Source organism: Taudactylus pleione, unplaced genomic scaffold (assembly GCF_031769625.1).
Source record: "Taudactylus pleione unplaced genomic scaffold, aTauple2 ptg001987l, whole genome shotgun sequence".
NCBI lineage: Eukaryota > Metazoa > Chordata > Amphibia > Anura > Myobatrachidae > Taudactylus > Taudactylus pleione.
This window is the reverse complement of record NW_028286383.1, coordinates 146,722-162,413: the sequence shown is the minus strand read 5'-3', so window position 1 is coordinate 162,413 and position 15,692 is coordinate 146,722. Positions and strand designations below refer to the sequence as shown.

The 15,692-nt window shown below is 45.3% G+C and overlaps 1 protein-coding gene across 1 annotated transcript in view; it reads right to left on the bottom strand.

Annotated features, from left to right (window-relative positions):
• The window catches only part of LOC148435880 (uncharacterized), a 140,302-nt gene extending 124,874 nt beyond the window's left edge, over nucleotides 1-15,428 (bottom strand). The window contains 1 exon segment of the mRNA XM_088465381.1: nucleotides 15,186-15,428. Coding sequence (XP_088321507.1) covers nucleotides 15,186-15,428 — 243 coding nt within the window.
• Between the last annotated feature and the right edge of the window lie 264 nt (nucleotides 15,429-15,692).

Sequence of the window (15,692 nt, the reverse complement as noted above, 5' to 3'; positions counted from 1 at the left end):
GTAGGGCTTGCACAAGGGCCCCCTAGGGTGAAGAGCAAACACTACATCCATTAAATTTTTGTCTTCAAAGACTAGGTAGCACCTGACTAATTGGTTCTGAGTAGCTGATGCAATGCAGACAGTTTTTACATACCAATTCATAGCAAATGGACATTCCTAAAATATACTTTAGGGGAACTTATAAGAATACACATTATGCTCATGGCCATGTTGTTACTCAAAGTAACATGAGTACACTTTACCCAGGGTACACAGAATACTCACAGTCATGACACGTGACTTTGAGGAATCGCTGTAACCCATGGCAATGGCCACACTTCCCTCCCAAAAATGGTGCAGGGAGATGGCATTCATCCATCACATCCTTCCCTGTGCCACAGTGACTACCTCGTCTCCTTGTAGTGGGTTATGATCATTAATTACCGTGAAGTCTCTCCCATAGAGGTACGGCTGCAGCTTTTGCAATGCCCACACAATACCTAAGCATTCCTTCTCAATAGTGGCATATTCCATCTCACGGGGGAGCAGTTTCTTACTCAAGTCGAGGACTGGGTGCTCATTTCCCTACTCATCTACTTGACTAGTTAGAGGCATCAGTCTGCACAATAAATGTGTTTAAAATCTGGGGCTTGTGGCACAGTAGACTGAGCTAGAGCAGACTGCAGAGTTCCAAAGGCCTGCTCACAGTCTGCCGTCCACGTGACCAGATTCAGAGAATTCTTCTGGGCCAGGTCAGTTAGGGGTTTGACGAGGGGACCATAATTGGGTACAAATTTACGGTAGTATCCCGCAGTCCCCAAGAATGCCCTGACCTGTCTCCTGTCCTAAAGAGTAGGTACTGTGATAGCCTTCCATTTGCTCAGTTCTGAGCACAGAATACCTCCCCCTACACAGTGTCCCAGGTACTGCACCTCACTTATACCAAGCTGGCATTTTTCTGGCTTGATAGACATGCCCCAGTTATTGCTCAATACACTATCAGGGTGTCATAGGTGTTCCTCCCAGGTGTGGCTGAACACAGCAATGTCATCCAAGTACACCACTGCATGTCCCTCCTGGCCTGCCATCAGGTCATTGACCAGGCGCTGGAAGGACGCAGGGGTATTTTTCATTCCAAAGGGCATGACGAGAAACTCGAACAGCCCAAATGGGGTGATAAATGCAGACCGCTTGCGAGCTTCAGGTGACAATGGATCTGCCTGTACCCTCGGCTGAGATCCATGACAGTGATGTAGCGCGCCTGAGCCAGCTGATCTAGCAAGTCATCAATCCTAGGCTTTGGGTAAGCATCAAACACTGTGGCCTCATTCAACCTCTTGTAATTACTCAGATTCGGGTAGCCCACATTTCTTGGGAACCAGTACTACTGGGGTCACCCAAGAACTGTTGGACCTCTGAATCACCCCTAGCTGCAGCATTTCATCAATCTTTGGGTGCCAGTGTTGACATTGTCGAAGCTGGATAATTGGCTGAGACAAGATCAGTTTAAAATTGAATCGTAGCGATGCCATCTTGCGACTGGCCGCAAGACGCCATTTTGCGAATGGCCACCCAAGGGCCATTTTAGATAAACTCACAATTAAGTACATATGGCCATATTACTATTAGCATCAAGCGATTGCATCTTTCACCATTTCTCATATACACATTAATACGCACAATTGCGCTGTTAACTAGTCGCATATTAGCGAATGCATAAGATCCTGTATGAAAACACTGTTTATTAGCTCTATGCGTACGCATCTGCCCCAAGTTAACTAGCGTCCTTACATCACACCCCGCATACTTACATATTACATATTCGCATAAAAGGTTTAATAAGCTTAAGGTATAAGATTTAAGTTTGTTCATTTAGTGTAAATGCTGTGAAATAAAGATTATTTGGTAACTAAGGTTTTATACATGATAAGTAAGCCATGTTTGGTATTGTACTAATGCGTACTCTTTCAACAGTATTCCGGTATCATTGGTGTGGAGATCGCATCATGCATTCTCAACTTATGGACCGCAGAGACTTCAAGCAACAAAATGTATATTATATGAACTATTAGGATGTTGCATGAGGCAGGAAACCAGAGACCCCCAGTTGTTAGAGGCTGGGTTGTGTCTATTTGAATCAGCCTGTTAAATGCTCTGTAACAGATGCATCCCTCTTGGGAACCAATGGCATCAGCAACAAACTTCTCTATTGTTTTGTCTATTTCTGGGGGGTATAGATATGTGTGCTCCAACCCTGGGTCTTAGTCTTCTTGCTGAATGCTGATTGACGAGGGTTTCTTGCTGATGCCTACATCTGGTCCAGAAGCACTGCGTATGTATACTGTACTTGGGTCTATATAATTCCTTTGCGCTGAATTGTATTTGGATCAATAAGCGTGTAACTGACTGTACTTTTACTTGAATAATACTTTGTGCTTTGGAACCACAAGTTCTATATCGGGAGTCTTTATTTACTGTATGACTGCGTACGCAAATTAGCGTCATCCTTAGAAGGTATAGGCAGGATATTAGAAGGTATAGGCAGAATATTAGAAGGTATAGGATGGAGTGTATAGAGGTTCTAATTCAGTATCGTTAACATGATGCATCACTAGGTGTGTCTTGCCAGGCTTCCCTGCAAAATGTGCCTGATACGGGTGTAGTATGGCAGAGAGCTGACCTAGCTGTACTTTGGACAGCATCTTACTTCAGCTAGCATCTGTCAGAGACCCTCCTTCCTGGGCAGCAACTGCCAGGTCTAACAAGGGGTCAGATTCACGCTCAGGCAAGATACACACAACTGAAACACACACTTCCCTGTCATGATACACCTTAAGCATGTTAATATGGTATATTTTCTGTCTTTTCCGGCCTGCCTCCTGCACCACTACAAAATTTACATCATTAATGCACTGAACTGTGGTGTAGGATCCTTGCCAGGCATCCTGCAACTTGTTCCACCTCAGCAAGTTGAGAACCAGGACCTTCTACCCTCCCTCCAATATGTGCTCTCTTGCGTGGCGATAATACCACCTCTTCTGTTTCGCCTGCGCAGCGTTAAGGTTATCCTGAACCATTATTATTATTATTATACTTTATTTATATGGCGCCACAAGTGTTCCGCAGCGCCTTACATAGTACATAGAACTAACAAGTGAATAAGAAACAAGTAACTTACAGTACATTACAGTGCAGGACAAGGACACGATTTATATACATTGCTGCAATAGCGATTGAAGCACTCACAATAAGCAGCAGGGAGTTGGCAGTCACGTGTTAAGTGCCCTAATGGGGAGAAAAGAGTCGAAGAAAATGTAAGGAGAAGCACATGAGGGAAGAGGTCCCTGCTCATGAGAGCTTACATTCTAAAGGGGAGGGCAGACAGACTGGCATGACACAGAAGGGGAAGATAGTGAGGAAAGAGCATGAGCTGGGTTAGGTTGAGAGCTGGAAGGCCTTGATGAAGTAGTGAGTCTTGAGAGCCCGTTTGAAGATTTGTAGAGAGGTGGAGAGTCTGATAGGAAGAGGGAGAGCGTTCCAAAGGTGGGGAGCAGCACGGGCAAAATCTTGGATGTGGGAGTGGGAGGAAGTAATCAGTTGGCAAGAGAGACGGCATGCATTAGATGAGCGAAGTGGACGGGCGGGAGTATGAAGGGAGAGAAGGTCAGAAATGTATGTGGGAGAGGATGTGGTAAGGGCTTTGTAGGCGAGTGGAAGAACCTTGAATTGGCATTTGAAGGGGAAGGGGAGCCAGTGTAGGGCTTGAAGGAGAGGGGAAGCAGATGTAGAACATCTGGAGAGGAAGATGAGCCGAGCAGCAGAGGTGAGAGACTGGGAGCCCAGCTAGGTGAAGGTTGCAGTAGTCCAATCTGGAGATGACCAGTGAGTGGATGAAGGTTGTAGTGGCATCCTGGGTGAGGAAGGGTCTAATCCTCGAGATATTTCTTAGGTGGCAGGACTGCGAGAGGTGCTGAATGTGTGCTTTAAATGAGAGGGAGGAGTCTAGGATAGCTCCAAGACAGCACACTTTGGGGCTAGAGGAGATAGTTGTGCCATCAATAGATAATGAAATTGTGGGAAGTGAGGTAGTGGAAGAGGGTAGGAAGATGATCAGCTCAGTCTTAGACATGTTAAGTTTAAGAAAGCGCTGGGACATCCATGAAGAGACAGCCGAGAGACAATTGGAGATACGGGTAATGGTGCATACACACGATCAGATTTTTTCTTCAGATTTGGACGATAACGATTTAAAAATCGTTCAGTCGTTCATATCTGAAGGAAAATCGTTCATATCTGACATGCCTGAACGATGGACGATCAACGATGCGCGTTCCCGTTTGTCAGATAACGATATCTGACATCTGATGGGTTTGCAGTCAGACTTGGACGATTCCATTCATTTTAATGCAGTCAAAAATCGTTCAATCGTTCAAATCGTTCAAAACTTTGGTCAAATCGTTCAAATCGTTCAAAACTTCAAATCGTTCAGTCGTTCATCTGACAAATCTGACAAGTCTGACAAATCTGACCGTGTGTACGCTCCATAAGGAGTGAGGGGGAGAGCTCAGTGGTGGAAAGGTAAATTTGAGTATCATCAGCATAGAGATGATATTGGAGGTCAAAAGGAGTTAATGAGTTCACCTAAAGAGGATGTGTATAGGGAGAAAAGGAGAGGTCCAAGAGTTGGGGAACTCCTACTGTTAGTGGAAGTGGGGGGGAAGAGGAGTCATGAGAGGACACAGAGAAGGAACGATCAAGGAGGTAGGAGGAAAGCCAGGAGAGGGCAGTGCCACGTAAACCAAGAGAGTGAAGGATTTGCAGGAGGAGAGGGTGGTCAGCATACCACTGACTGTTCAGGAGTCTCCCACTCCTCCCTCAACAAATCTAAAGGGCCACACAAACAGCACCCATATTCAAAGGGAGAGAATCCAGCTGATTTCTGCGACACCTCGTGATATGCAAAGAGGAGGTGCGGCAGGACCCTCTCCCAGTCTCTTCCCTGGGACTCCACAAAGGTCCACAACATCTGTTCAGGGTACTTTTAAGTCTTTCCACATGCCCATTGGTCTGGGGGTGGTAGGGGGTCGTAATGCAGTGATCCACATGCATCTTTTTACAGAGGGTCTGCATGAGGTTTGACATAAACTGGGTACCTTAGTCCATTAATATCTCTTTTGGGAACCCCACCCTGAAAAAGGTGGCTATAAGAGCATCAGCAACCTTATCTGCCCAGATGTATGAAAAAGCCACTTCTTCCGGATACCGGGTGGCATAATCTACCATTGTCAATATATATTGCTTTTAATAAAACAAAATATAACCGCTTCACAGGAGGTATAATCCTTTGCGGGAGCTGCTTGATAGGCGAGAAGTCCTATCTCGCAGGGTTTAGTAGATAAAAAGATTGGCAACTACTGGCAACATGCAAACGTTAGCATTATTCCACACAGTTCCGATCACGTGATCGCGTCAACAGAGAGGTCTCGCGAGGACGCTGCAGACATACGAACATCACAGTCGCACGGAGGTGGAAGTCTGAAGATTCCCACACAGGACAAGGGCACAAAGGTGGCGGGAGGATGGCGTATCCAGTGTTGGATCAGGTAAGTTTGCCCCATAGTGTGGAGGAAGCACCCAGCGTCAGGATCACACCTCCTCCCCAGACCGGCTTAGACTCACACAGAGGGTCACAGTGGCGTGTGACTTCCTATAGAAGCACAGCACTGCCACAGACCACTGGTGTCAGCGGCAAGTCCGGGCCAACACATTGATCACGCGGACACTTGTCCCCCCTCCAAGCCTGAAGACATCCTGGGCAACAACCAGCACAACCAGCACGAATCATAAAGAATATTTTTTATTTCAGACTTCCATTTACTGGAACATAGACTCTCAGAGGTCACGGGACGCCGTGATCCATTCACTTGTTAGGATATTGGCCCTCATTCAGACCCGCTCGCAAGCGGGTCAATGTTTAGGGTCTGTGCATGCGCAGAGAGAAATTCTCTTGCTACAGAGCACACTACAAAAGGGGCGGCTGTCGATGGTGATCGACAGCTCGCCCCGTTTTGTAGGCGTGGCGGGGGAGTGGCTACAAAAACGGAGGAGTTCCTTAAGAACGCCTGCCATTTTGTGGGCGGCTGCACTGACATCAGCAGTGGGTGTTCACCCACAGCTATGCGAGCGTCAAAAAGGCAACAAGCTATTAACAAGCTGATCGATAGCGTATGCAAACATGACATGTGGGCATCAAGCGGCCGCAACCATCAGAAGAGAATTAACATACAGCGACAGACAACGCCTGACAACGATCGACTCGAACGTTAGCTGCTATCACTCGTTAGCTAGAGGAGGTGCTTTGTTCATGTATGGGCGTCACTTTGGTTGCGATTGCCCGGCCGTACGATTGCTTTTTTTTAGAGATTCTCGATCGTTAAACGTACGACTGAGCGGCTGCAATGACCGACTCTGAATGAGGGCCTGTGTGTAGTCACTGCTAAATCCTTTGTTACAGGGCTGCTCATAACATTTATATTCTGCCCTGACTCTGGACCTGATTCAGAGCTGCTCGTAAGCGGCCGATCATTCGTTCCGAGCGATGTTCGCACATCTGCGCATGCGTATGGGTTGTAATACACACGCGCGAACCAGTCAGTGTGGTCGGAATTCGTGTGCTCGCAAAATAGCGAATGCCTGCTAATTTGAGTGACAGAGTGAGGCGTTTGTGGGTGGTAACAGGGGAAGGTGCTTGAAAACAGGGAGTGGAGATCAGAACGCAGGCGTGCCAAACGGTCAAAACAGGAGTTTTATGGGTGTGCATAATTAACAAAGCAGCGTCATCGACCACGTCACTTAGTTGTCTTTTAGCCTGAACTGCTTGCATGATTGCGGTAGGAAAATGATACCACAAGAATAGCAAGCAGTTCATACGCCGTTCGATGTACTTGATTAATCTAATAAATAGCGGAGATGATGTATGATGCGAGCGGCCAGGGGGCGTTTTTTTCAAAATAGCGAGCGCATGTTTCGTTTGCTCGTTCAGACATAGAGGCGTCAACAGACCGCAAAGAGCGAGCGCTCAATTTAAATAGCCAGCCCCTTTTTCTGAACGAACGTCCGCAAATAGCGTCCGGCTCTGAATGAGGTCCACTGTTATAATTGTAAGATCATTGGCTAGAACATGCATGATTATACATTTCAGTCTCTGTCCTGTTAAGCTGAAAATAGTTATTCCCTGAGTTATCAACAACACCATCCACAGTACATACTGACCCTTCATTACATGCTGACCCTTCATTACATGCTGACCCCTCATTACATACTGACCCTTCATTACATGCTGACCCCTCATTACATACTGACAATTCATTACATACTGACCCTTTATTACATGCTGACCCCTCATTACATACTGACCCCTCATTACATGCTGACCCTTCATTACATACTGACCCTTCATTACATGCTGACCTCTCATTACATACTGACCCTTCATTACATGCTGACCCCTCATTACATACTGACCCATCATTACATACTGACCCATCACTACATACTGACCCTTCATTACATGCTGACCCCTCATTACATGCTGACCCCTCATTACACACTGACTCTTCATTACATGCTGACCCCTCATTACATACTGACCCTTCACTACATACTGACCCTTCACAACATGCTGACCCCTCATTACATGCTGAATCTTCATTACATACTGACCCTTCATTACATGCTGACCCTTCATTACATACTGACCCTTCATTACAAGCTGACCCCTCATAACATACTGACCCATCACTACATACTGACCCTTCATTACATACTGACCCCTCATTACATACTGACCCATCACTACATACTGACCCCTCATTACATACTGACCCATCACTACATACTGACCCCTCATTACATGCTGACCCCTCATTACATACTGACCCTTCATTACATGCTGACCCCTCATTACATACTGACCCATCACTACATACTGACCCTTCATTACATGCTGACTCTTCATTACATACCGACCCTTCATTACATGCTGACCCTTCATTACATGCTGACTCTTCATTACATACCGACCCATCATTACATCCTGACCCTTCATTACATGCTGACCCTTCATTACATACTGACCCTTCATTACATGCTGACCCCTCATAACATAGTGACCCATCACTACATACTGACCCCTCATTACATACTGACCCATCACTACATACTGACCCTTCATTACATGCTGACTCTTCATTACATACCGACCCATCATTACATGCTGACCCTTCATTACATGCTGACCCTTCATTACATACTGACCCTTCATTACATGCTGACCCCTCATAACATAGTGACCCATCACTACATACTGACCCTTCATTACATGCTGACCCCTCATTACATGCTGACTCTTCATTACATGCTGACCCTTCATTACATACTGACCCATCATTACATCCCGACCCTTCATTACATACCGACCCTTCATTACATACTGACCCTTCATTACATGCTGACCCTTCATTACATACTGACCCCTCACTACATACTGACCCCTCATTACATACTGACCCATCACTACATACTGACCCTTCATTACATACTGACCCCTCATTACATGCTGACCCCTCATTACATACTGACCCCTCATTACATGCTGACTCTTAATTACATACTGACCCTTCATTACATGCTGACCCTTCATTACATACTGACCCTTCATTACATACTGATCCTTCATTACATACCGACCCATCATTACATACCGACCCTTCATTACATACTGACCCATCATTACATACTGACCCTTCATTACATACTGACTCTTCATTACATGCTGACCCTTCATTACATACTGACCCTTCATTACATACTGACCCCTCACTACATACGGACCCTTCATTACATACTTACCCATCATTACATCCTGACCCTTCATTACATCCTGACCCTTCATTACATACTGACCCATCATTACATACTGACCCTTCATTACATACTGACTCTTCATTACATGCTGACTCTTCATTACATGCTGACCCTTCATTACATACTGACCCCTCACTACATACTGACTCTTCATTACATACTGACCCATCATTACATCCTGACCCTTCATTACATACTGACCCATCATTACATACTGACCCTTCATTACATACTGACTCTTCATTACATGCTGACCCTTCATTACATACTGACCCTTCATTACATACTGACCCCTCACTACATACGGACCCTTCATTACATACTGACCCATCATTACATACTGACCCTTCATTACATACTGACCCATCATTACATACTGACCCATCATTACATCCTGACCCATCATTACATCCTGACCCATCATTACATACTGACCCTTCATTACATACTGACTCTTCATTACATGCTGACCCTTCATTACATACTGACCCTTCATTACATACTGACCCCTCATTACATACTGACCCTTCATTACATCCCGACCCTTCATTACATGCTGACCCTTCATTACATGCTGACCCTTCATTACATCCTGACCCTTCATTACATCCTGACCCTTCATTACATCCTGACTCTTCATTACATACCGACCCTTCATTACATACCGACCCTTCATTACATACTGACCCCTCATTACATACTGACCCTTCATTACATCCCGACCCTTCATTACATGCTGACCCTTCATTACATGCTGACCCTTCATTACATGCTGACCCTTCATTACATCCTGACCCTTCATTACATCCTGACCCATCATTACATCCTGACCCCTCATTACATCCCGACCCTTCATTACATACTGACCCATCATTACATCCTGACCCCTCATTACATCCCGACCCTTCATTACATGCTGACTCTTCATTACATACTGACCCTTCATTACATCCTGACCCATCATTACATCCTGACCCCTCATTACATCCCGACCCTTCATTACATACTGACCCATCATTACATCCTGACCCCTCATTACATCCTGACCCTTCATTACATCCTGACCCATCATTACATCCTGACCCCTCATTACATCCCGACCCTTCATTACATGCTGACCCCTCATTATATCCTGACCCTTCATTACATCCTGACTCTTCATTACATACTGACTCTTCATTACATGCTGACCCTTCATTACATGCTGACCCTTCATTACATCCTGACTCTTCATTACATGCTGACCCTTCATTACATCCTGACACATCATTACATCCTGACCCTTCATTACATCCTGACACATCATTACATACAGGCATCAGTGTCAGCTGTGGAGAAAAAATGTTAACATACAACTTCACATCAGGGACAACATTTTGGTCAGTTACATACGTGGCAAACATCCTACCCAGATCTGTACCCAATAAGACAGTGGCGGGCAAGTCCGCAAGTACCCCAACATCACGGATTCCATGATCTGCCCCCCAATCTAAATAAACCTTGGCTGACACCTCCCACTTCTTAGTCTATGCTCATACAAATATAATTAATATTAGAACAACATACAAGCAGTAACGTAACAAGGGTATTTAGAGCCCAGGGCAAATTTAAAAATGGAGACTTCCCCCCTATGTGTGCGTGTCAAAAAAATGGACGTGGTCACTTAAAAATGGGACACGTCAACATGACACACACCCCTTTCTCATCACTCTGAACATGCCTTTCCATATGCACCTTAACTAGTGTTCACTCTAGCTCTGGCGGCAGGCCCGAAAAGGGGGCATGGCCCTTGAAAAAAGGGCGTTTATATAAGACGCATTTCTTCTTCGTTACTCTTGGGGTCGTGCCCAGCACTTACGGACACGCCGGGCACCCCCAAGTGCTGCCGACAGGGAAAATAGATACCGGGCACATTTCCCCACCTGCAAGACACTGCGACCCGCGGGTGAAGACGGCACCCTCAGGCTGTGATGGCAGGGTGCATTTTGCCCTCCAAAAGGAGGGCAGGGCACCACGCCCCACTAAAACAGCCTAGCAAGAACGCTAATTAACCCCAGTAGTGTCCCTTATACAGTACCCCCAGTATGCAATGTCCCCAGTTGTGGTCCTTCTTATGCACGCCCCTAGTAGTGCCCGTTATACAGTACACCCAGTAGTGGTCCCCCGATTGAGTGCCCCCAGTAGTAGCCCCCCAATAGTAGTCCCCAGTAGAAGTCCCCCCCAAGTAGTGCCCCCAGAAGTGCCCCCCCCTCCGATGCAGTGCAGATACAAACATGTAAAAAAAAAAATACACTTACCTGAATCCATGCTCTGGCCACAGCTTTCGCCACACATCAATCCTCCCGGGCTGGCGCGCTCTGCGTTATGGGAGAGATGTCATGACGACTCTCCCATTACCCACTGCAGGAGCCAGAAGGCGAGTGACTTCCAGCCCGGCTCTTGCAGTGGGCGCAGCAGCCAATGCGAGTCTGTGTTAATCAGCAGCCAATGAGAGTCAGACACACATCACCGCCGCGTGGCAACGATGTGTGTGCAGCAGCCATCCTCAAACCCGGCCACCACATGCGTAATGACGTCATTATGTGGCCGCATCATGACATCATCACACAATGATGCGGCCGCAGCGAAAATAGTAAATAAACAGGTGAACTCAGTCGGGTAAGCCTGCGCTCGCCCAGACCGGCCCATCTGGCCATCGGCCCTTCTGGCATTTGCCAGAAGTGTCCGATGGCCAGTCCGGCACTGCCCTGCACAGACATTGTTCTCCCAGACAGACAGAACACCCAGAGCACCCCTAGACTGACAGAGCAGAGCACCCCTGCAGGACACAGCAGCCCCTTAATGGAGGAACAGAGCACAGCACATCCATTCACTAGCACTCTCCACAGCCGGAGTGAAATGGCGCCGATGAAACTTTATAGATTCAAAACTCGCGAGAATCAGACAGTGACAGGATGATGTTTTGCCTCGTTTTGTGATCCGAGTCAGGCAGGAAAACCCGAGCCTCACTCGGATCCTACTCGAATCCCCTATGTTCGAGTGGGTCTGGTTCCCAGAGAACTGGACCCGCTCTTGTCTATTCAATACTTATTTTATAGCAGTCATTGTCTTTTCTCTTCACAGTGTTAGGCTAACTCTTGACCCTCCAGATTTCTACAGAGAAGCCTTTTCCATCTGGGACAAGGCCTATCATGTACAGATGTCCTGCTACATCTTTGATCATAGCGCAGCATTCTGGTATCCCTGCTGCGGCATGTTAATACGCATTATGACGTGGCGTATTGAATACCGCAAATGACTACACACCACATGCAGTACACAGTTTAACCACTGGATGATAAATGATCCATGGATGAAAACTACCGCACTGAATACAATACTGTAGCAGTGGACGGTGTCCATGAGAGACTGGCCAATCATGTTCAGGCAGTGTAAACAGTCACTCCTCAGGTGCTTGCAATGATCACATTGTGTCAAGACTCAGGGGTCTCTTTACTAAGTCTTGAATGGAGATAAAGTCCGAGCCAATCAGCTACTAACTGTCATTATTCAAACCGCCTGTAACATGGCAGTTAGGAGATTGGCTGGGACTTTACCTCCATTCACTTTACCTGCTTTGAAAGCTTAGTAAATAGACCCTTAAACCTCTATAGACATTACTATATATTGTACTCATTATGGGCCATCCGTACTGTATACTAAGCTACATGGTGTAAAGACGCCTGGCCTAAAGACACATGGGCAGTTTTTTATAAAGAAATATCATTTCAGGTTCAATACTTTGAAAGTGCTCTACTCAACTTTATGCATTGCTGCACACGTTCCTCATCCCTTCATCTCTGTTATGCCACCAAACTGCATTATACTTTAAACCGCTATAGACAATGTGTTGCTGGATGGGGCCCTTCACCCCGAACCCGCCAGCATGAGTCATTCATTACAAATCTCCCAGGGGAGTGTAAGCTGCCGACAGAATGCCTACGATTTATATATTTTTTTAAAGTTGATGGCAAGCGGCTTGTCCCACCAGTGCAGGAGGACGAGCAGCTCACCCCTGCAATATGTAAGACGGCAGGATGTAACTTGTACAATACAATGTCTACATCGGTTTAGCGATAAATGCAGCTGTGTGGTGTACAGTAGCATAAACATGACAGGTGGTAAGAAGATGGGAGCAAATGTTTTGAGTTCGGCAGAGTTCTTTAAGAATATTGAACTTGAATTGCTCTCTTTATTTAATACGGAGTGTGCATCTTCTGGCCAACACAGATAGGTATTTTTTTAAATGACAAAACTCACACATCAAATGATTTCATTCTTAATTTAATCCTGTATTATTCCTGTATTAAAGATTAAAAAAATAAAATAAAAAAATACTGATGTACAAAATTAAATAGTCCCTTTCTGGGCCTCGAATCTGAGGCACTGGCTCTGTAAAGCGCTTACCTTACCCACTTGCCCACACATGCCAGCTGTATCACCTGTTGTCTATGTGATGCTAAGTGTGCGACTTTACACCAGGAAGAGTGTACAATACAATGTCAATAGCAGTTTAGAGTGTAAAGCAGCTGGTGCCATAGAGTAACTTAGAGATGAAGGGGGGGGGAAAGTGCGGAGCAATACATGAGGTTGAGTAGAGTGTTTTTAGAGTATTGAACCTGAAATGATCCCTTTTTAGGAAAAACTTACAGTGCGTCTTCACAACAGGCTTTTACATCATGTAAGGACAGTTTACTGTGCAGTATTGTATTGTACACGTTACTGCCCTGTAGCTTGTACAATACAATGTCTATAGCGGTTTACCATAGAATGCAGGATGGTGGCTTCAGTATCATCAAAATGACAGGGGGAGAGAAGCAGGGAGCAATGTACTGAGTTTGGCAAAGTTCCTTAAGAATATAGAACTAGATTTGCTCTGTCTTTATTAAAGCTGGGTGTGTGTCTTCTGGCCAACACAGGTATATAACTCACACACCAAATGATTGTGTTCTTTATTTAATCCTGCATTCATGACAAAACGCAGTTCAGTACTACTGCATAGTGTAATGAATGACGGGTTCCGTTAGCCTATCAGCAGAAGGCGCTACAAAAGCTTTATTGGCTATTTGACACATGCACTATATAGCTTAGGAAAAGTGACATCTGGTGGACTGTATTACATGCTCCAGCTTTTCCAGTGCTTCAGTATGTTATGTTGTGTCTAACTGCAACTTAGGGCCTGATTCTGACCCACTCGCGAGCGCTGTACGCTCGCAAGCGGGTCGATGGTGCCTAAGTGCGCATGCGCACGACGGAGGGAGCTCCGTCGTGCGCATGTGCGAGACCCAGCGAGAATTTTGAGAATTTTTCTCAAAACATATTGCAAAATATTTCGCTATTATTTTTTCTTGGGGGATAATAATATAACAAAACTACTTATATGTTTAATGTATGTTCTGTATCACATGTCTGTATATTAAGTAAAAGTCCCACTTATTGGGCATAGTCTCCTATTTACCTTATGGTACCACAATTTTAAAAGTATATATTAAAAGCTATATTTTAACATAGATGATGAGATAAAAGAGTGCCCCACAAAAAGAGCCTTCTTTTTCCCTCCCTTTTGCCTAAAATACTGTATTTGGCTCCTGGGTGCACCACCAACTGTAAGATCAGGTGAGAGACAGTTAAAAGTCTCGCATATAATTATCTATAACTTTGGTTTAACTATATCTATAAATTATACAATTTTTACTCTGTGCGGAGTAAAAAAAGTTCTTTTTCTGTAAGAGCCAAAATCACTCCAGGGCTTGCGGCAGCGAGACCCTACTGCAGGGTCTCGTCGCAAGCCTGATGGTCGTGATGGTCTTGACCATCGCGACCATCATCATGGACGCTCGCTATAGCTGTGGGTGGTAACCCACAGCTATGCGAGCGTCCAAGAGGCCGCTCCATTTTTAGGTGGGAGGGCCCTGATTCAGAGCCTTCCGGCTCTGAATCAGGCCCTGATTCAGAGCATCCGGCTCTGAATCAGGCCCTTAGAGCGCCCAGCAGTGGTACGGCAGGGTGCAACTAGCAAGACGATCTACATGGCGTATGGAGCAAACATGGAGAAGGACACAACTGTATTTTCAAAGCTCACATTTATTTGTGCCCCTTATGTTCATTTTTAGTTTTCATAAAAAAAACAAAAAGAGTTCTAAGGATGGCTGCCACCCTGCATTTATAAGGGAGTCATGAGACAGTACGGTTGAAACCCCAGCATTCTTGCTCACATAACATCTATTGGAGTGTTTTGTTACCTCAGTGTTTTGAAGAGAAGTGTTGTGCAGGATGTGGAATTGCTGCTGGGATTTAAATCCTTGTTGACTCTTCACTTGGAGCTTCTCTAAAGTATTGGCAAGTTTAATTTGAAGAGCCTGACGATCTCGTTCTATCTCCTCCTGAATCCGTCTCTCATGCTCGATCTGATCATTTCTCCGCTGCTCTTCCTCACTCTCCCTTTTCCGTCTGTCTTCCCCCTCTTTACCTGTAATGAGAAACATTGTATGATTTGCCTTATATAGATCTGTGTCATGATGTTGTTGAAACTGTAGTGTGCTTTTCAAGAAAATATTTTTATAGTTAGAGATGTTTGCAGACCCTCATGTTGTGGTTCTAATTTATCATCACTTTTTGGTTTTGGTAAAACCACCCTCAAGTGTTTTGGTTTGATTTTGGATTCCTTTAAAAATTGATAAACATCAATTAAAAACAGTTAAAATTATGTAATTTGGACCTGTTTACATGGAAACCCAAACATGAATTCA